Source organism: Piliocolobus tephrosceles, chromosome 12, assembly GCF_002776525.5.
Source record: "Piliocolobus tephrosceles isolate RC106 chromosome 12, ASM277652v3, whole genome shotgun sequence".
In the NCBI taxonomy this organism is placed as follows: domain Eukaryota; kingdom Metazoa; phylum Chordata; class Mammalia; order Primates; family Cercopithecidae; genus Piliocolobus; species Piliocolobus tephrosceles.
In genome coordinates this window covers 104,513,556-104,536,677 of record NC_045445.1, presented here as the reverse complement: position 1 = coordinate 104,536,677, position 23,122 = coordinate 104,513,556, and the positions used below count along the sequence as shown (strand labels likewise).

Here is a 23,122-nt window from a genome sequence, read left to right as displayed (position 1 = left end):
CATCTTTGGCCAGTAGGAGTTTATATAGGTAGGCTCCTGAGTCTTTTTGACATAATCCTAGTAGTCTCTGACAGCTCCTTGCTTTCTGGCATGATTTAATGTTCAGGCTCATCTTGTACATTTCCTGCCTCAGATCTCACTAGGTCACAAGCCATAGTTCATTGTAGTGAGGCTTGATTTTTTAGAAACAACACTCTAGGTGTTGGGAGTGTTCATTGCTACTGGGTAGGTTACTTTTTCTAGACCTTTTCACTGTACAAAACTAAGGAATTTTTTTTAAAGATAGAGTATATCCAGAGATCATACTTATAATTTCAATTTATATCTAGGACTACAGGGTTACTGCTTCATCTCATCATTTTTACATCTGAGTTTCTTTATCTCCATGCTAAAAAACCTGCTTCTCAACAACACAAGCCTGATTACTCACTTGTTTTATCACATACTACAAATGTGACAGCCTTGGGATAACAATGCTAATACTAGGACTAGCTAAATTATTATTGAAAAAAATGTGAAGTTCTTTTTATCTTTAGGATATATACCATTAGAAATGAACTATCAAATCACTGGGTTTTAAAATCAGTTAGAATAGTTCCTCTCCTCAACCACTTGTATATGTATTTAGGTATTACTTGTATCACTTTACTAATCTTGTCTCTGGTGCCATTCTTATTTCCCTTACCGTAATATAACTAGCATTTTCTCCCTGTATTATGTTTGTCTCTGTAAAAATGAGAAGTTTATGAGAAGTATAAAGTTAACTAGGAATTAAGAATTTGAAGTACAAAAATGAATGTAGATTTAAAAATAAGTGTATGCACAATATATTTCTTTACTCTGTGAGCTGAGAGGTCTTAGAAGCAATGACATCCCAGTAGCAATGAGCACACCTAGAACCCAGATCTTGGTTTCTAATACTGTTCTCCAGTAAAAGGTACCAAAGCTCACTGAAGAAATGCCTGATTCTAAGGCCATGGCAGAGAAGAAAGATAAGATGAGTCTGATGAGTCTGGAGCATTGTGTAGTACTAGAAAGGAAGGAAGTGCTCAAACACACACACACAATGATGGGGCATGTCAAAGGGGCATATCAGCCAACTAAAAGAACTCCCAATAACCATAGCTGGAAGAATTTGAGCAACGAAATAAATGACATAGTGTTGGATTATAATCCAAAGTATAAAACAAATATCTGAGTCCATATTGATATGTTAATAAGTAAATGATTGAAGAAATCAGTAAGTGAGGAGAAGAGACACATCTCCAGTGCAGAATTCCAAATAATTTGTGTAGATACTCCACCCTCAAAAAGCTGGAACTTACTTTCCACTCCTTAAGTGTGGGCTATGCATAGCCTTTCTTTCAGAGTATAGTCTGTTAAGATGGGAAAAAGAATAACTATAGTGGAGAAACTTGACAAACACTACCTCAGCCAGGTGATCAGATCAAGGTAAACATCAGTGAGAAACCATGCTTGTAGCATGTACCCTTGATATAATGTTAATCTGCAACACTTTCTTAATTTTTCTGGTATTACTATGTTGGATTTAAAAAATGTTTTATGTTTCCTGAAGGCTTTTAATTACAGGTGAAAACGTGTTCTCAGCTTTGTTTGAGCTAGTGAAAAAAGTATGAAGCATGGTTTCTACCTTATAGTAACTTAGAAACTAGTGAAGGAAACAAGATCTAGCAAGCATGTAATCAAAATATAAATCATAGGACATGGTTATACAGGATTTTTAAGTTGAGAAAAGCAAAGCATACTTATACTGAGACCTGGTGTAGCTAGAGAAAGTTTTGAAGAAAATAGTCTCTTCTGTTAATACTATCAGGATTTCTGGACGAGGGAAATCATAGGGATTGATTTAGAGGCTCAGAAATTCTCTAAATATATGATTATCACCAGAAAACAAGATACTTATATTTTAAAACCATTACATTTTGTTTCTGTAGACCAACTGAAATGCAAGATGATTAAATTAGTTATTTTTGAATCCCTTATGATAGATAATAAAATTGGTGGCTCATTTAATCATAATGTGGCCAGAATGTATTAGAAAGACAGCAAAATCACTGGATTGTATATGATACCCTGCATTTATTTGATGTGTAGACCTGGTTAAATCTTGGATTTTAAGCATTTGAATGTTACGTTGCTCTCTTTTGTTTTTCCTTTAGGACTATCTGCTGCCAAACTCTTGACTGAATATGGCGTTAGTGTTTTGGTTTTAGAAGCTCGGGACAGGGTTGGAGGAAGAACATATACCGTGAGGGTAAGTGATTTTAATACTTACATGTAATATAATATCTCACTCAAACTACAAGTGGCACCACTGGAAACCACAGGGCTAGAGGAGATCTCAAGAGTTCATGCAGTTAAACCATTTGTCCTCCATAGTCCTAAAGTACGCCCATCAAATAAGTGTGAATTCTCTTTAACAAGTACACACGAAAGACTGACAGCTTCTGACTTTCAGTGGAGTGAATTAAACAAACATGAGCAAATAACTTCAATACAGTGTCATAATTTCCATACTACAGATGTAAATGAAGTGTGTAGTATCTCAGATGGAGTAATAGTTTGGCTGTACTGGAAGTGGCTATACACCCACAATACACACACACACACACACACACAGAGACACACGCGCGCGCACACACACACACACGCTTAGATTCCTTATTTATCCAATGACACACAACTTAATAGAAATGTGATGGCAAAAAAAAAACAAAAAAACAAACAAAAAAAGAAATGTGGTGGCTGCAGTAAGCAGGAGCAAATGTAGCATATTTTTGCATAACTTTTCCCTTGGCCCTTGTTCCCTAAGAAGTATGCTGCTGCCAGAGGTACTCCTGAGGTCACGTCTGGCTAGACATAAGAAAGAAGCCCAGTTATTGCTACATCACTGCTTTTTTAATACTTGGGCTTACATCACCATTCTGGAAAAAATACATGCTATTATTTACTACTATTAAGGGAATGGTTGCAGGTGGTTGACTCTGGGTGAAAGTACGTAGGGAGATAATGAAGAGTGGGAAGGAAATAGGGGCAGAGATGGAAGTTTTTGCACATAAAAGTGGGGGAGAAAGGGAGAAGAGCCAGAGAGAAGTAGTAGAGGCAGAAGAGGAGGACCAGACTAGAGCAGCAATAGGTAAGTCAGCGGACGAAAGAGGAAGGGGTGCTCACCAGTCAACTGACACAGTATAAAGGCAAAACAAAACAAAATAAAAAACCCCTTGCATTTGATAGTTAGAAGTTCATTAATTAATGAGCCCCTTTGCTAGAGTACACAAATAGAGTGTGAAAGACTGGAGATTGACAGTAAAGACAAAACCAGACTGTTGAAGTGACTGGAAAGAGAGGAAGCATCTATCTAACTAGAAGATGCTTCAGTTAGACTAATAACAGAATGGCATAGGCAATGCAAACATTTGATTACTTCACAGAAGTCTGGTGGTAGATAGTCCAGGCTCTCGCTTTTTGCTCTTCTGCTCTCATATTCGTTTTTTTTTTTTTTTTTTTTTGAGACAGTTTTTCGCTCTTGTTGCCCAGGCTGGAGTGCAGTGGTGCAATCTCGGCTCACTGCAACCTCCACCTCCCGGGTTCAAGTGATTCTCCTGTCTCAGCCTCCAGAGTAGCTGGGATTACAGGCACCCCCCCTACCACGCCAGCCAATTTTGTATTTTTAGTAGAGACAGGGTTTCACCATGTTGGCCAGGCTGGTTGCAAACTCCTGATCTCAGGCGATCCATTGACCTTGAAGCCTCCCAAAGTGCTGGGATAACAGGCATGAGTCACTGCACCCAGCCCTGCTCTGATATTCTTTGCATGTAGGCTTATTGTATTGTGGTAACAAGATGGATGCTGAGATTCTAAGCATCAGGTTCTCATTCAAGGCTGAAAGGAGAGTGAAAGGGGGGCACCAGCCTTGTCTGCAACAAAGCTTTTCCTTCGCCAAAAGACCCCAGCAGACATTTGCTTTAGTCTCATTGGCTAGAGTTGGGTCACATGGCTACCCTCAGCTGTCAGGGATCCTGGGAAAGTAAGTATTTCACAATAGTAGGCTGCATAATAGAAGCAGGCATGCGAGAGGAAGTATCAATGGATATTGGAATAGCCAACAGACAACATTTGAATTAGGATTTCATAGCAGCAGTTTCAGCCACATTGTGCCATGCTACCCTTCTGTCATTTGCTTCCTACCTTTTTAGATACAGAGATGTATCTAAGCCTATTTCTGCTTTGCTCAGCTCTAAGGGTGCTGTACAGCCTTGCTATGCAAAGTATCGTCTGTGGGTCAGTAGCCCCAGAATCAACTGGGATTTTGATAGAAATGTGGAATCTCAGGCTGCGTCTCAGAACTGCTGAATCTGGATCTGCATTTTGACAGCATCTCCAGAGGACACTATAGAAGTGCTACTCTGTGGCATTTGTTTGCTTGTTTGCCTTAAATTAATGCCAATCCAGATTAAATTTTCTGAGTGCTCCCTTAGATGTAGTCCACTGGGAAGCTATTGGTCTGGGAGTGAGGAGACTGGGATTCTAGCCTCTGTACTGACTTGACATGATGTCTTGGATAAGTCCTATTAGCACTTTACATCTCAGTTTTCTCATCTGACTAATAAGATACAATCTAAATGTCCTTGGAGAAACTCCCTTCCATCTTCAAATTCTAATTGAAGGCAGCTGTTACAGTGCAAACGAAAGAGTTGCGTCTTCTGCCTGTATGCCTTTATTAGATATGATTCTTCTGTCATTTTCTGAAAAATATTCCTTCATTTTGGAGATAGTTATTAGGTTGTCCCTTAGCCCTATTTTTCTTATCTCTAAAACCTTTTGGTTATTAAACAGGAACATCAGTCATGTTACGGATTTTCAGTTAAGAACAAGTTTCTTTGTATAAGGGAAATGAGAATTCCAACATACTTGTCCCCATCTGTGTTATAGGCCCCAATTACTTTGCCATGCTGTGTCATTTATATATGTCAGCACCACTCAGGAACCATTATTGTCTATTCAGCATGATATTACACCCCCCTTAGGAATGTGAGAAAGGAATCTCTGAAATGCTTGGAAATTAGGACTTAGCATTTGTACTCCAAATGATGAGAAGGAGAAAAAGAGGGCTTTAAGAAACAGGCATGAAGGCTGGGCATGGTGGCTCACGCCTGTAATCCCAGCACTCTGGGAGGCCGAGGCGGGTGGATCACTTGAGCTTGGGAGTTTGAGAGCAGCCTGGGCAACATGGTGAAACCCCATCTCTACTAAAAATACAAAAAGTAGCTAGGTGCAGTGGTGTACACCTGTAGTCACAGCTACTCGGGAGGCTGAGGTAGGAGAATCACTTGAGCCCGAAAGGCAGAGGTTGCAGTGAGCCGAGATTGCACCATTGTACTCCAGTCTGGGTGACAGGAGTGGAAACCCTGACTCAAAAAATTAAAAATTTTAAAAGAAACAGGCATGAAAATTGTATTTAATAAGAAACTGAAGCAAATATTTTTAAAAATTGCTTCTAATAACATAATCAATTAGGATAATTTTGGGAGGAGATGCCATAAAAGCTACTGTGGATCTCTGAGTACCAGAATGTCACATTTGGTATTACCTGGCAAACTGTTCAGATGGGTCTTCCATTAGTTCAAAACTTCCCCGTTTTTCCTAATGTGACTCATCCATGATGCATTAGGTCAAATTAATAAAGTTGAAATGCCTGCAGGGCTGCCACAGGGTTGGTGTATTTGTTTGCCAATATTGTTGCATGTTTGTGACCTCTTCAAAGGCTGAGTAGTGAGATCTAAATCAAGACCCCAAAGACTGAGGTGCAACATAGTAGAATACATTGTTACTGCTTCTAGCGTCTTCATGCTGAACTTCAGGCACCTCATTTAGAATGTTTTTACTTTGTAAAGAAACATTCTGCAAAATGCCTCACTCTTTTTACTGCTTCATTTAGGATTATTTGCTTTAAATATAGTGTCAGTGTTCTAAAGATATCATGTTTGGAAACTCCCAGGAGTCCTCTTGCTGTCTTTGTTAAAGCCCAGAAATGTATTGGAGTACTGATTCCAGTTTTGTTCTTTACATCTTAAAATGGATGTTGGAGATTAGAAAAGGTTTGAAGGACAGCACTGATGGTTACTAAAAGAGAGAATAAACATTATATGAGGACACCTTAAAGAAGTCACAGAAACACTTCATTTCTGGTATTATGGCAGAATGAAAACCCTAACTCCTCATTGAAATAAGTAACATGCTGAATACAATAGGCTGTGCTCATCTGACATGGAAGTTAGAAATTTGTAGATCTCCTGGATGTTGCATAGACACCTCAAACATAACACATCCAACACTAGACTTCTGATCTTCCTCAAGGCCACTATTCCAGCCACCTTCCCCATGTTAGAATATGGCAACTTTGAAAAAACTCGGAGTCATGCTCAACACTACCAGACCCTCGTTTGTTTTGTCAGGAAATTCTGGCTCTGCCTTCAAAACATATCCAGAATTCAATACTTCCCACCACTTCCACTGCTATCCCCTGGTGGGAGCCACCATTATCTCTAGGCCAGATTACTGCAATAGGCTCCTGATTTCCCTGCTTTTACTCCTGCCCCCTATAGTCTTTTTTTTTTTTTTTTTTTTTTTTTGAGACGGAGTCTTGCTCTGCCGCCCAGGCTGGAGTGCAGTGGCCGGATCTCAGCTCACTGCAAGCTCCGCCTCCCGGGTTCACGCCATTCTCCTGTCTCAGCCTCCCCAGTAGCTGGGACTACAGGCGCCCGCAACCGCGCCCGGCTAGTTTTTTGTATTTTTTAGCAGAGACGGGGTTTCACCGTATTAGCCAGGATGGTCTCGATCTCCTGACCTCGTGATCCACCCGTCTCGGCCTCCCAAAGTGCTGGGATTACAGGCTTGAGCCACCGCGCCCGGCCGCCCCCTATATTCTTTTCTTTCGTAGTGCATCAGTGAGAGTGAGCCTTTCAAATGTAAGTCAGATTTTAGCATTTCCCTGCTCAAGACCTTCCAAAGGCCCCCCTTCTCACTGACAGTCAAAACCTATGTCTTTACAATGTCCTGTGAGGCTTTAAGTGACCTGCTCTGCCAATAACCTCTGTAACCTCATCTTCAGTTTTTTTCCTTGCTCACATTGTTCTGGCCACTTTGGCCTCCTTGCTATTTCTTGAACGTACCAGCAGACTTCTCTGTTACAGTCTTTAGATCCATATTGCTAGGAGTTTTTGCTTTTTTTTCGAGACGAAGTCTCACTCTGTTGCCCAGGCTGCAGTGCAGTGGGATGATCTCGCCTCACTGCAACCTCTGTCACCTGGGTTCCAGCAATTCTCCTGCCTCAGCCTCCTGAGTAGCTGGGATTACAGGCTCACGCCACCATGCCTGGCTAATTTTTGTATTTTCAGTAGAGACAGGGTTTCACCATGTTGGCCAGGCTGGTGTGTTTTAATTTCTACAGCTGGAGTATTTTCAGTTGTTTTTTGTCATCACTGCATTGTAGTCAAAGAATGTTGTTTTATGGTAACAATCCTTGAGGCTCACTTTATAACCTAGCAAGCACATGGTTAATATCCAAAGATCTTCTAATTTCTGCTGGAAGAGAACATGTAGTCTCTAAAAGCTATACACAATGTTTTATATATGTCCACTAGAATAAGCTTAATTGTGCTCCTTTTTTGTTTGCTTAATCTATTATTCACTTTTAAAAGTAAGTTAAAAATTCTCTATTCTACTGGGCACTTATCTTTGGTTCCTGTCAAATGTTACTTACATTTTGAAGGTATATTACTCAGTTTATGCAAGTTTACACTTGTTTAGCCTTCCGGATCTTTTAGCATTATGTAGTGACACTTATTTCACTGAGATTTATTTTGTTTAAGGTTTTCTTTGATATTAATATAGTTATAACAGCTTACATTAGTATATGTATATCTCTTTATCTTTCAGTTAGAGTTTTCTTTATTCTGACATTTTTTTCTTTTTTTAAATTTTAGATTCAAGGGGTACGTGATTTTTAATTTTTTTTTGGAGACGGAGTCTCGCTGTGTCGCCCAGGCTGGAGTGCAGTGGTGCAGTCTCCGCTTACTGCAACCTCCTCCTCTTGGGTTCAAGCCGTTTTCCTACCTCAGCCTCCCCAGTAGCTGGGATCACAGGTTCCCGCCACCACACCCAACTAATTTTTGCATTTTTAGTGGAGTTAATTGATAAACTTGGTCCATCTGTATTTGTTATGATTTCTTTTTTAAATGTTTTAACTTTATTATATTATATTATATTATATTATGGCTTTCCATTTGTCCCACTTTAACAGTTTTCCTCTTGGTTTCTTTCTTTCCTTCTTTTGGGCTACTGGTTTTCTTCTTTTTGTTTTCTTTTTAAGTTTTTTCTTCTACTTGTTTGGAAGTTATATAGTCAGACCAATGTTTTTCAGACAGTTTTCCTAACTATATTAACACTCATACTGAATGTAGTCTAAAGTTTATCAATATATTATCTTTCTACTAAAAAATACAAAAACTTTCATGCTTCAGTTGTGAGCACCCTTCTTCCAATCTGCAAACTATAAAAGTATTTCACGTTTGTATGTTTCTCAGACATTATTAATTTTGTTTTATTCTATTGTAGATGTTGCTTAACTTTCTTTAAAGTTTTGCCAGTATCTTTGTTCATTGTCAGTTCTTGAATCTCAGACCTTTTATGTGTAACCATTGTCGTTCTACTTGAAACACACCCTTTCCTCCAATCTGGGTTCTAAACTCTGAACATTTGTCAGCTTGACAAAACATAGTTCTAACAGGTAACAAATTCTACTTAGAATTTCTCTTCCTCTTTTTTCTTCTCTCAGAATAGCAAAGATATTATTTCCCTATCTTCTGGCTTGTATTTTTATTGTTGAAGTCTAATTTATCGTTAAGTCTAATTGTTGATTTTTTTCAGAGTATGTATGATTTGCCTCTTTTGTTTTCTGAAAAAGAATTGCTTTTGAGAGCTCTTTTCTTTGGTATACTGCAGTTTCTCTGTGTCTGGATGAGAATTTATTTTTATTTATCATTCTTTGGACCTGTTGGGTTTCTTATCTTCCAACAATGCTGGTAAATCCTCAGCCACTATTTTTTTATACTACTTAATATTTTGACACCATCTTCCATGTCTTAACTACCTCCTCAACATATTTTCCAATTCTTTATCTTCGAACTGCATTCTATATAATTTATTCAGATCTAGCAGTTCACTCACTCTATGTCGAATATACTGTTTAACCCATTCACAGAGTTTTTAAAATTTTAATTAGTACATTTTTATTACTAGCAGTTATTTTTTAATCTACTTGATAATATTTTCAGTTTCTTTTCCCCTGCTTCTAGTTTTAATGGCTTATTTTATTTAAAATATATTACATAGTACTTTTAGATTCTGTGTATAATTCAACTATTACAAAGTCTTTCTGGATTATTTTTTCTCTTATTTTCTTTTGGTGCCTTGTTTGCACGTATGTTTTGTAACTCTTGGCTGTGGGTTGCTAATTTTCCATGGAACTTTATCTGTGTGTAAATTATTTGAGGCCTAGGGGAAAAGGATTTGAGTCTACTTCAACCACCCGCCTTGACACTTTAAATTTTCCACCCAAGGTTTTTCATATCATATGGGTAGCGTAAATTCAGATGGAAAACATAAATAAAGATAGGCTTATTTTTTTTCCTTTTCTGTGTGACAATACTGAGACCTGCAAAATAATGGAAAATATAAAGTTGTGGATGCAGCTAAAGCAATACTTAGAAGATATATAGTCTAAATTCTTCCATTAGAAAAGAAAAAGGCTATATGTGAATAAGCTAATCATGCAAAGAGTTGGAAAAGTAAGAGCAAAATAAATCCAAAAAAGGGGTAAAAAGGGCACACATCAATGATATAGAAAATAGACACCCAACAAAGAGGATCCATAAAATAAAAGTTGATTATTTGAAGAGACCTATTAAAGATACAGAAGAAGTGTCCGATAAGATTTTTCCAGAAAAAGAAACACCCCAAATTAAGAAGAAATGAGAGCCAGATGTGGGGCTCACGCCTGTAATCCCAGCACTTTGGGAGGCTGAGGCAGGTGCATCGCTTGAGCTCAGGAGCTCGAGATCAGCCTGAGCAACCCTAAGTCTACAGAAAATACAAAAATTAGCTGAGTGTGGTGGCACACACCTGTAGTCCCAGCTACTCAGGAGGCTGAGGTGGGAGAATTCGTAGACCCCAGGAAAGTCGAGGCTGCAGTGAGCCATGATCATGCCATTGTACTCTAGCTTGGGTGATAGAGTAAGACCCTGTCTCAAAAAATAATAATAAAAAAAGATGAAAATGAAAATATAATTACTGATGCAATAAAGAATAATTAAATGAAAAGAAGATGCCATGAACATTAAACCAACAGTTCTGAAACATATATGAAATGTACATATTATGAGAAAAATATAATTCATCAAAGTTAACATTGATTTAGTCTGGAAATAGAAGAGTAGTGCTTTAACCTAAAAATAAATTAAATGTGTAGTTTAAGATTTTCCCTAAAAAAAATCACCAAGCCTAGATAGTTCTACAGGTATGTTCTACATAATGTTCAAAGAATGGATCACTTTATTTACATACAAACCTTTCTACAGAATAGAAAAAAGTATGATCACTAACTAAGGAGATTAGCAGTACTCTAATGCAAAAAACAGACAAGGTAGTAGAAGAAAGGAGAATCATAGGCCAGTCTCAATATTGCTTACATAGATATGAAATTCTAAACAAAATGTTAGCGTAGATATAAACATAGATATAAAAATTCTCAACAAAATGTTAGCAAAGCATATCCTCCAATAGAAAGATAATATCAGGTTGGGTAGCTCCAGGAAGGAAATGTTGAATAATACTAGACAATTTTCTGGAAATAACAGATTAGGTTAATTATAACAAAGTACAAAGAGACTAGACAAGTTGCACTGTATAGACACACACACACATGCACACACATCTTTAAAGCATTAAAGAGCCAGCAAGGGGATAGGGAAGAATCACTGGGCCAACATCTGGAAAGGATTAACCTATTTTTCCCTGGGTGGCAGGGGGAGTTGCTAACCACTGAAGAAGCTCCCGAAGGCTAAGCAGTGCTTTGGACCTAGTGCAAAGCCAGGGTGACAGGTCAAGTCCAGAACCCCATGAAGTGTGTACTGATTTGTGGGGGAGTGTTGGTCAACTCCTTGTGCTGTGGAGTTGGGCTGCATCTAAGGACCAAGGGTGAATGGCAAGAAAGCTAGGTCAAATGTGCATTTTGGCCCAGCCTCAAATCCTCTCAGGTACTGCAAATGGAATAAAGTTATCTAGTACTGTGAGGGTCCCAGGCTGTGGGCAGAAGCAAACATAAATCCTCTCTGAGAAAGATACCATCTTCCTAGGATTCAAATGATTTCTGCATGTTTTCAAGTGCAATGAGTGGCATTCAATAAAAAATAATCAGGCAAACAAGGAAAAAAGGCATGACAACATGCTTGAGAACTGGTATACACAACAAAATAGACACAGACCCTTTAGTTATTAAAAAAAAAAAAAAGCCATGGAGGGGTTGCAGCTCACCAATATTCAATTTATTGATTAAATCATTGGGACTTGCCAATTAATAAAAACAGCTGAAAAGCATGGAGAACTGTATTTATGAGAGAACCCAGAGCCTCCCATTCCTACTCTCTGGGAGTGAGGGTAGCTTGTGAGGGCCACTGAGGGTGACAGGGAGGAAGGCCAAGTAAATAATTTTAGTTTATGATAGAGGGTTTGCATATTTGTAAATAATTTAGTGATATGTGAATCTTTTTATACCTTCTTGTATTCTTTTCCTATGATGCATTCTTTCCTGGAAGTGTTTTAAAATAGCATCTAGAACCATCAATGTGGACTGATTTAAGATTTCACCTGGTGGAAATTAGGAAATTAGGCTTTGGGTAGCTCCTCCAGTAATAACACCAGAGACAAGCTCACATAATAATTTAAATGTTTTGTAAAGGATCTAAACTGGCAGAATGTACTACAGTGTTCTTTATCTTTTATGCATTGTGTTGCTGAATTGACCTTACCAATAGCTTTGCCAAATGATGGTGCTTAGTGATGAGTGTTAGACAGGATTGTGCCCCAGTTCTTGAGTGGAAGAGGAAAGACTGCCATTTTCAGTTGCTCTTTATAGGGGAGACATAAGGCACAATTAACTGTTAAAAAAATAAATGGTTTTTTTTTTTTTACGAGACACATTTTTCCAAGTTTTAACTAAAGTCCTCTGACCAATTTTTCTCTTTTTGCAGAATGAGCATGTTAATTACGTAGATGTTGGTGGAGCTTACGTGGGACCAACCCAAAACAGAATCTTACGCTTGTCTAAGGAGCTGGGCATAGAGACTTACAAAGTGAATGTCTGTGAGCGTCTTGTTCAATATGTCAAGGTAAGGCTGACTTCACCCAAGTGACTGATAGGGAAACATTTTATTTGAGAAAGCATTTGGTTTGTTTTTAGTTATTTTTCTTTCAAAGCAATTGTAAAAGTAGGCTCTTGACTTTTGAAGTAGTATTTGCCTTTCTTTTCTCGTTTTCTTTTTTCTTTTTCTTTTGAAAAAAATCGCTAAAGTCTCCTGGAATCACTGCAGGATATTATGACTCAGCTTGGCCTTCCTCCCTGTCACCCTCAGTGGCCCTCACAAGCTACCGTCACTCCCAGAGAGTAGGAATGGGAGGCTCTGGGTTCCCTCCTAATGCATTTGAAGGGAACTGCGGTGGGGGCGGCAGGTGCCTGCAACAGACATGTGCACACACACGCGCACACACACACACACGCACACGCGTGCACACTCCCCTCCCCCAGCTGCAGGCAATCCCTGAGCGACCTAGGAAGCAACTCTAGAGCCCCAAGGAACACAAGAGTTTGAGGCCACTTCTTTAGCCTTTGAACTGGTTATTCATCCTCATTCTTACCTGGCATTATTTGGAATGCTTTATTTCCTCTGTACCTGCCCTTCACTCTTGGGAAGTCTAGCTTGTTTGTGTTTCCTACTGTTTAAACAAGAGATTGTTTAAACTCTAGCCACTGATATCCACAGCTGTTGCCAGTGTTTTTCTTTCTCACTGAAAACAAACATGGAGTGGCTGGAGTCTGGAAACATGCCTTGAGAAATCAAATTTCCCATCTGACATTGCAGCCTACTTCCTAGAGCTAGTGTCACTGAGGAAGGGGTTATTTACTCATTCTAATGTCAGGATTCCCACACCAATAACCACATCACTTCTCAACAAATACATCCCTTCCCCTACTCCACCTTGGGCAATAACTGTGGGTCTGGAGGCTACAGGGCTTGGGGTGTGTCCTGGGAGTTGAGGATACTTGTGACATATGTACACTGATACCCAATCAGAAGAGACCAGAAACCTTTGTAAACTCTGATAGCCACATGGTTTCAGATGCTTGGGATAGTCTGGTGGTGACAGACGTGAAAAAGCAAATCAGTAGTCTTTTTATTCTTTTCTTTTCTTTTTACCTTTAAGCTCTGTTGGACTTGAAAATCAGTAGTCTTTAGAAAAACTGTGGGTTAAGAGGTCAAGGGAGGAATGAAGAAAGTATAATAAATTTCACAAAGTATTTAGGAACTCTGGTTACAACAGGCCGTGATCAAAAAGGAAAAACCCCTTTGCTTCCTCATTTTCTCTTTTCTGCACTGCACAGTGTTTCCATGGACTAGTAAGTAATAACAACAGTAAGAATAATAGCTGCTAACATTTATTAAGCACTTTTACCTGTATTCTCACATTTAATATAGGGAGAGAGACCAAACCCTTTGCACTCAACTACTAATTAAATAGTCATGTAAATTCACTCTCCACTCCAACTGGGAAGCAAATGAGTGTGATGATTATCTTGGAATCTGAGCAGATTCATGCTGATAAGATTCAGAGGCTAAGAGGTTTTTAGTTTACCTGGAGGCTAACAATAAACAACAACAAAAAGCTTTTTATGCATGAACTCATTAAATCCTTACATCCACCCCGCTAGGCAGGCATTATCATCCCCATTTTAAGTATGAGAAACCAGAAGTTCAAAGAGGTTAAAGTGACTTGACAAGGCTATAAAACTCCTTACAGTCTACCTAACCCCTGAGTGCGTGCTCTTCATTATCCCAACATATGGCCTAGGAAATGAAACTGAGGACTCTGAATGGAGATGTGCTGGACCTCCAATGTTTGTTTGGCCACACACACATCTATAGTAAGATATCTCACTGTCAATATCACTGAAGCCTGGCTCATATGATAAGGAGATGCAGTCATTGAAAGACCACTTTTTTTTCTACTTTCTTACTCTTCTTCCGGTTTCATGTTCCTTTTATGTACATTTTAAAAACTGGGAAAAACTGGAAATTTACAAGTATGTCCTCAAGCTAGGTACCTGCTAGTCTCCCAGCCACGCCCAGTCTAAAACTTGATATTGGGCTGGATGTGGTGGCTCACATCTGTAATTCCAGCCTTTTGGGAGGCCAAGGTGGGAGGATCATCTGAGACCAGGAGTTCTAGACCAGCCTGGGCAACATAGTGAGACCTCTTCTCTGTGAAAAATAAAGAATTAGCTGGGCATGGTGGTGCATGTCCTGTAGTCTCAGCTACTTGGGAGGCTGAGGCAAGAGGATGGCTTGAGCCCAGGAGGTCGAGGTTACAGTGAGCCATGATCATGCCACTGCACTTCAGGCTGGGCAACAGCACAAGATCCTATCTCAAAAATAAAAATAAAAAGCACGATGCTAAGGTGATAGTTTGAAAGTGGCACCCACAGCCAGCTTTTGTAAGTAATTTAGCTCCTCGTTGTTCTTGATGGAGGCAAGGTGGGGTTAAAATGATAAAGTTCTGTTTGAAAATTTTGACTTTGCCTGAAAGTGATCAACAGATCTTGACATGCTGTCCAATCTTCCCAACAGGACCTTACAAATTACATATCTTAAGTGTCAGACTTTCTGATGTCTCTGAAATTTTCTGGGAACCCTGTTTCTAGGAATCCAGATGTAATTGTTCTGTACTTTGAGAAGGTCCTGCTGCAAGCTGTAATAGAGGATGAACTAATGGAAAGACTTAAGGAGATGATGTATGCCACATTAGGTGCCTAAGTAAGGAAAGAGAAATGTTAAGAGTAGCATCCAGGGTCCCTTTTTTGATATTGTTGCTGCTGCTGGGCCCGCTGTAAGGTTGGATCCACACTACCCTGATAGTCCTGTTCCTAAGGAAAAAACAACCTCAGCTTTCTGGAGGGGAGAACTGCTCAACTTCTACCATATTTTTCTTTCACAAAAATACAAATATGGCTGCGCTGTTGCTTAACCTACTGGACAAAGGCATCTTGCCATGGCATTGGACTTGGTAGCCCGAGGCTGTTTTCAAGAATGTAAGGCAGAAAATAAAAACAAAAAAAGAGACTGGGCGCAGTGGCTCATGCCTGTAATTCCAGCACTTTGGGGGGCCAAGGCAGGTGGATCACGAGGTCAGGAAATTGAGACTATCCTGGCTAACACGGTGAAACCCTGTCTCCACTAAAAATACAAAAAATTAGCCGGGCGTGGTGGCGGGCGCCTGTAGTCCCAGCTACCAGCTACTTGGGAGGCTGAGGCAGGAGAATGGTGTGAACCTGGGAGGCAGAGGTTGCAGTGAGCCGAGATCGCGCCACTGCACTCCAGCCTGGGCGACAGAGCGAGACTCCGTCTCAAGAAAAAAAAAAAAAAAAGAAAAGAAAACAAACAAACAAACAAACAAGAATGCAAGGCATTGTTAACCTCTGGATCTTTGCCGTTGCATGGCCATGCACATCAACACAATGGTAATATTAGACCATAATTATTGCATATGTAGCATGTGGCAGGTATGTGCTAAAACACATACCGTGCCTATACTTTGGACAACAAATGGCACCTTTAAATCACAGCCACTGTGGTTGATCCCTCAAGGTCAGTACCACTCCCATAGTAATAATAATGACTACCCTCCCTACTGAGCTCCTAGTGTGTTCCAGGCCCTGTGCCATTATCTTACTTAACCCTCACATGGATCCTAAGTTAGGGGTTATTTTGCCATTTCAGAAAAAAAAGTCTGAAGTTCAGAGGCCCAGTAACCTGCCTAAGAGAGTAAGGGAATTCAGATTAAGATCTTTTGACTTTATGCTATCTCTTGCTAGTCCAGATTCTACTCTCAGGGACTGTGGACTCCAGGAAGCTGCCTTACAGTTTGTGCTTGTCCTGGCTCTTTTTGGCAGCTCTCTTCTGATGGTCATCCTGTGTCCTTCATTGTGTCCCCATATGCAGTGCTGGTGACCATTTTGCTCAATCTTTTGGCCCAGAAGCCCGAAAGAGCAGTGTTAACTACCTGCTATAGTACAATCAGTGTGCCTTGGTTATTGTTTGATGGATGCAATAACTGGAAAACAGCCATTTAACTGTCAGAAAATAAATGTTGAAGCTCTATTTTGAATTTTAGTACTTATTTACAAATAGCTACCATTTAAGATGGTAAGCATCATTCTTTTCATTGAACACTTAATCTCATCAAATGAAAAGATGAAAAATAGAAATACATATCATTAAACCATCCTCTCACATACTTTAACCTTTCAGAGAACATGTATTTTCACCCAAGGTAGACAGCAATGTTAAGGCAAAAAAGTAGTGGGTTGGTTAAAGTTTAGTTTATTTGATCTGAATGAATGCCTTTTTGCTAGTGTTTTCCAATACATCATATCATTTCTGGAATGAGAAGTACTCGTTGTAGTAGATGTTTTTATGATGATCAGGAGATTATATTAGGGAAAAGCAGGAAGATATTTAGTTCAATCTTCCAGATAAGATGGTTAATAAATTGTATGCTAAAAGTAACTCTACTTATTTTAAAATATCTTAACTCTCACTGTTTTTCTCTACTTCTAGAGGAAAAGTGGGTGTTTCCCCAATGTGATAGTGTATTGGGTTAATAATGCAAATTGTCTTTGTGACACTTTCTGCATTGCTTTGTGACAACTTCAGCTTTCATAATCTAATACAGTCAATATTCGTTTCTGTAAACAACACTGAAATGAAGAAGAGATTGCCATTGTCTACATAAACCAATCAATAATCTTTGTGGCCCAGGTTGCTTCAGCTCTTAAATTTTCCCAATGCGAAACTTTGAAGAATGTTTAAATTGTTTAAACACTGTCAACAGTCTGTAACACATCTAGTGTCAGCTTATTCTAGGAAGGTTTTTACTATTCACCAAGGAACTACTCATTACCTTTGTTAGATTGTGCTTACAGTGCAAGTTTTGACAAGACAGTGTGCAGTTCCAAGCCTGAGCCTCTCAGATGAATACTGAGGATACACCTTAGTACTGAGGATACACCTTAGTGGTGTTTCCTCTACCTGATCCCTTCTCTTTCTGAGACTATGCCTATTTACACATTCATAGAGGATTCACATTGATATGCTAAATTCACTCATTGCTTAATATTTATATTTATGTATTTGAGAGAAATATATATTTACAGAGCAAAATCTACTCTGTACCAGAAATTGTTCCAGGCTGCAGATAGAGTGGTGAACAAATGATCAAAATTTCTACTGTCATGGTCCTTCTAATCTAAAAAGAGAAGACAAGTAAACAAGAACAGCAAATAAATATTAGTTAACATTTTTGCCTGTATCCTTCATGGATCTTGTGAATAGAATCCCTCTCCTAATTCTGGTTTAGTAGATCCTGATTCTTATATAATAGGTTCCTGACTGGTTTCTACAGTGAGCAGCTTTTATGAATTTAGTGAATTTGACATGGTTTTATTGGGGAGATTATATCTGATCTGTGAAATTAATATAAATTAATCATATCGTTGTGAACCTTAAAGGTAGATTCTTAAATGGCATCAGCTAGATATTTTTACGCTTGATCTTAGCCAAAAAGCCAAGAAGCAATAGCTAGATATGTTTAAAACGTTCTATTTATCAGTTGGGCGCAGTGGCTCATGCCTGTAATCCCAGCACTTTGAGAGGCTGAAGCAGGAGGATTGCTTGAGCCCAGGATTTTGAGACTAGCCTGGGCAACATAGTGAGGCCCCCATTGCTACAAAAAAATTTTTTTTAAATGTAATTTTAAAAATAAATAAAATAAAACATTCTCTTTATCAGTTCTTCTCTTCTGCATGGCATAAGGGAAGCAGCTGGACCTGACTGCCAAGTGGATTGATTCATTACTTGCATTAGTAAATAAGATGCTCCATCAGTATGAGTGTGTTTCATTGAGTTGTGGAGATCTTTTGTTAAATTTTGCAGTGCTATGTGTTGCAGAAATAATGAAAATGTTGGATTCCATTTTTTTTTTTTCTTTCCGTGAGTTTCCCACATATCATAATGCAGGTAGGGTGAGGGGTATGTAGAGGGAGAACCCAGCCAGAAATGGAGCAAGGCATTTTGCAGAGGCTACGTCAAAGGAGAAATTGACAATTACATGCATTCTCACATTCTTCCTGCTTTTCACATCCTCTCTAAATAAAAGTAGAGACTATAAATATATACCACCCATTTGTTTTTAGAGAATGGTGTGATAAAGATTTATTTAAAACAACATAGACTTTGCTGACAGTAACAGCTCAGCAAGCATTTTTTTTTTCTTTTTTTATTAGTTCTATTCTTCCCACAGCCCTTTACTCCAGGTTTCTATGCCAACGACTGAAATCAAAGGCTTTTCACAATGTGTATGTTCTGGAATACTAAGTAAATTTTGTTGTTGCTAAGAGGAAAACTTGGTTTTAGCCAGCAGGCCATGCAGAAAGCAGAGTTTGTCTTAATGCTTACCAGATATAACCCCTCACTTCTAATAGAGTTTCACCCATGGCTTATAGTAGAATTTCTTTTGGATAAGGGACATTTGAAGTTTCTTTTAGCACCTTGTCCATACCCACTCACAGAAGACGTTTCTTTTGTCTTCAAAGAAGGATACATTTTCACTTTCAATCCCTCTCAGAAGGAAACTCAAGAAGCAGAAAATGTTAAGTCCTTGTAGGGGTGTTACTTGTTGTATATTTGCCTCCTTTCTTTTAAGCACCTGAATTCATCCCTCCTGATTCCATGCTATTAATATTGCCTTCCATCTGTAATGTACCAGTACATGTTTTACCTCACTTGAGCTTCCCAATGGTCCTAGGAGTAAACAGCATTATTTTTCCCAACTCAGAGAGCGTAGGAGCCAAAGTGTGGCTTTCCAGCTCTGAGCGCAGTGTTCTGTGGGTTACATCACTCTGTTTTTTATTCCAAAGTTAACTTGTGAACCCTTCTAATAAACTGCTCCAAGATACGACAAAAATCACTTTATCCCAAAAGGCTCTGGAGTTGTAAGATGCCACTTTGGAAACAGGGACTCCTGTGGATATAGGTGTGGTCGTTCATGGGAGCTGTATGTGACACAGTTCACATTTCACAGTTCACAGTTCACAGTGGTTGTACATGGGAGCTGCATGTGGCACAGAGGCTTCTTCTCTTCTCTTGCACCCTGAACTGTAGTCTGAGAGGTCCTCTGGCCTTCAGTGAGCACCTGGTACTAAACAGCCCCCAGAGTGTCCCAGTTAGGCTTAGCAGGCTGAAGACCACAGATGGATTCTACTATTTTATTAAAATACTAAGTCTGGAGGTCTAAGGCATGGTTTGAAATTGCTGGCTATATATTCTTTTTGTTAAATGATCCATGTAAACTTATTATTCAAAGTATGGCCCAAGTATTGGCCAGTATTTTATGTTATGCCATTATATCCTGCCTGATTAGGGTTTGAAGTGGTTCTTGACAAGTATTACTAATTTGGATAAGTCAGGGTAGAAGATAGAAAAAACAAAACAAACAAACAAACAAAAAAACACCAGTTAGGTAAGGACAAGCAAGCGGTGACAGGCCTGTGCTCATGGTAAGAAATTATGTTTTGATGATAGAAATGAGGTAATACAGGAGGGATTGCTTTCTTATCTCAATTACAATTCTGAGTAGGTTTTAAAAGCAGAGAGGCTAAAAATGTTTACCTATTTTCAGTTTGATCTATCCAGTATCCAGTATAAGAATATATGAAGATAGCTGGTAAAAAATTAGTTTTTAGTAACTTTCATTCTTTTCTCCCCCCTCGCTTTGAAAAGACTTCATTTGCTGCTTGTGAGTTCCCAGAGAGCTTAATGGCAGAATCCCTCTTAAAGCTCTGCACTGTTTAGAGAGCTAGGTCAGCATTAGTCATCTCCTCTCAGAGGCTCCTTCTTCCTATAAACTCTCAGGGTTACATCTCAGATTTGGTTTCAAAAATATAAAGTTTCTACTCAGCGACAACCCAATATATAGCAAAATAAGTTAATTATTAGATTTTTTCTTCCACTCATTTTGTTTTCTTTTTAAAAAATGGTAAAGTGTACTAACATAAAATTTATCATCTTCACCATTTTTAGGTGTTTATCATCTTCACCATTTTCACTTTCAATCCCTCTCAGAAGGAAACTCAAGAAGCAGAAAGTGTTAAGTCCTTGTAGGGGTGTTACTTGTTGTATATTTGCCTCCTTTCTTTTAAACACCTGAATTCATCCCTCCTGATTCCATGCTATTAATATTGCCTTCCATCTGTAATGTACCAATACATGTTTTACCTCACTTGAGCTTCCCAATGGTCCTAGGAGTAAACAGCATTATTTTTCCCAACTCAGAGAGCGTAGGAGCCACAGTGTGGCTTTCCAGCTCTGAGCGCAGTGTTCTGTGGGTTACATCACTTTGTTTTTTATTCCAAAGTTAACTTGTGAACCCTTCTAATAAACTGCTCCAAGATATGACAAAAATCACTTTATCCCAAAAGGCTCTGGAGTTGTAAGATGCCACTTTGGAAACAGGGACTCCTGTGGATATAGGTGTGGATATAGGTGAATGTGCTAATTCAGTAGCATTAAGTACATCCACATTGTTGTGCCACTGTCACCGCCCATCCATCCAACAGAACCCCTCTCATCTTCCTTCCATTCATTTCTAATAGGGACTAATTCACTACAGGAATTGTTTTCTAACCATTCATTGAGAAGTAACCTAGCATCACCCCCCAACTGGCAGCATAGAAAGGGAGTTAAGTCAGACACAAAGGATTTCTCTCACACTCAGGCTGAGGGACTTTGTGATCACACATAATCATGTAGGGCCTCAGCATTTGGGTTAATGGCCAAAAGAACTTTGTGAATGGAATTAAACATCATATGAGCAGCTTCCTCAAGAGAAATTGCTCTAGTCTGCATGATAACTGAACTCCTGGAGGTTCTGACCTTTCAGGTTAGAATGTAGTTGTCTCTCGGAGGTTAAAATCTCCTCCTTCCTCCTTGCTTTCTACTTCCTTCCTATTTCTTCTCAGCAACCCCTGTCCTCACCCCAGTGGCATGCACATTACTCCAGTCAAAAGACTCAATTATTGATCTTTAACTTTCAAACTTTTGCAAAGTAGCCTGTAACAGTTGAAATCTTAAACAGCCTCTAACGTCCAATGAATCCCATATCTAGTCCATTCTGGGCACTTCCTGAAGAAGGGAAATTCAGTTGTCCCATGATCACATGTTGAGCCAGCTAGAAAACCTTTTCTGTCATTGCCTCATCCTGCCACCTAATAGGATCGATGCTGCCATGCAGCCCTCTGTATCACGTGCAGACTCAAACCTTTTTCATTTCTATGTCAAATTCAATGAACAGATACCTTTTGAAAACCTACTGGGCCACAGAGTTTTAGTAAGTGGCTGTTACTCCTACTTTAGAGATAAGAGAAAGTTATAATAATGAGAGTGGTTCAAGGTCCTACAGAAGTGAGAAAGAAAGAGGGACAGACATAAAAGCCTAGTTAATTACTAACCTTTGCAAACACAGAGCTTCAAACTGAAAAGAGACAAATAATGATAATAATGTCAATACCTGATATTTGACAGTCCAGTACTATTTTCATAGCACTTCATTTTAGTTTTTGCTTTGTGTTTGGGTTTTATGCAACCAGAAGAAGAAAATACTTGATGGAATCACAGAAAGCTTGAGTGTTAATTATAGTTCAGTGTAGTGAATGCTTTGATCCTGAAGGCTGTGAAACTGAGTCGTTTTCATTTAGAAGACTTCTCATGTCAGGTTTTTCAAACAAAGAGAATGATTAGTAAACTATTCAATTACCTTTCATTCCCATAGCTCTTCTGTAATTTGTAAGACTCAAATGATACACACTGAACCTCGGGCTGAGATTTAGTTTTATGTATTTGCCAAAGTACACAGTAGCCTAGTTTCCATAGCCATATCTAGCAGATAAATGTCTCTGAAAAAAAAAAAATCAGGCTTCAGAGACAATGGGAGGAAATCACTGTGGCTCACACTTGCGGACCAGCAATGGGTGACAAAAGTGGACCATGGGACACAGACATGGGTGCAGTCACTAATTGACATCACCACCAGTGGAGTAGCCCTGAGTATCTGTGACTTTTCCCAATCTGTAAATTAAAAAAAAAAAAAAAAACTATTCTGATGTTTAAATGCTGGGAAGATGGTGCTAAGAGCATAATGACTCTTAGTTCATCCACCCTTTCATTCCATGCCATCACCCTATCTCTGCCATCATGGTTATAAAGCCATCACTGAAGTAACTTCATCCAGTAGTAGGGGGCAGGGCCACATCCTCCCAGACACTGTGATACACAAGGTGAATGCACTCACTTAACAGCTTAGCTGACAAGAAGTTCTGCTTTGCCCTTGGCCCTCTCTACCTGCTCTGATATACTTTCTCACTGCACTGTCTTGTTAGGAGGAGGACGGGCTGAGGGCAGAAACTCCGCGTGAAGCCCATGATGCACTTGCAATTTTAGCTAGATGTGCAAGCAGTTTCCTTCCTTTCTCCTATTTGATTCGGTGTTGTGGAATGTGCCCTTTTGTCCAGAAGGGATACAAATGAAATTGTATTCCCATGTGTAACATTTGGAAAATAAATATTCTGTTTATCACAGCTTCTCTTTCATTGCATATTTTCCTGTGTTATGTCATGCTTCTGCCAGTGCAAGCCAGAATGTGAAGTATGCCTAGGGGA

The 23,122-nt window shown here is 39.1% G+C and overlaps 1 protein-coding gene across 1 annotated transcript in view; it reads left to right on the top strand.

The window, feature by feature from the left end:
* The window catches only part of LOC111536409 (amine oxidase [flavin-containing] A), an 88,426-nt gene that overhangs the window by 21,966 nt on the left and 43,338 nt on the right, over positions 1–23,122 (top strand). The window contains exons 2-3 of the mRNA XM_023202808.1: positions 2,181–2,275; positions 12,330–12,467. Coding sequence (XP_023058576.1) covers positions 2,181–2,275; positions 12,330–12,467 — 233 coding nt within the window. The remainder of the gene's footprint in view (positions 1–2,180; positions 2,276–12,329; positions 12,468–23,122) is intronic.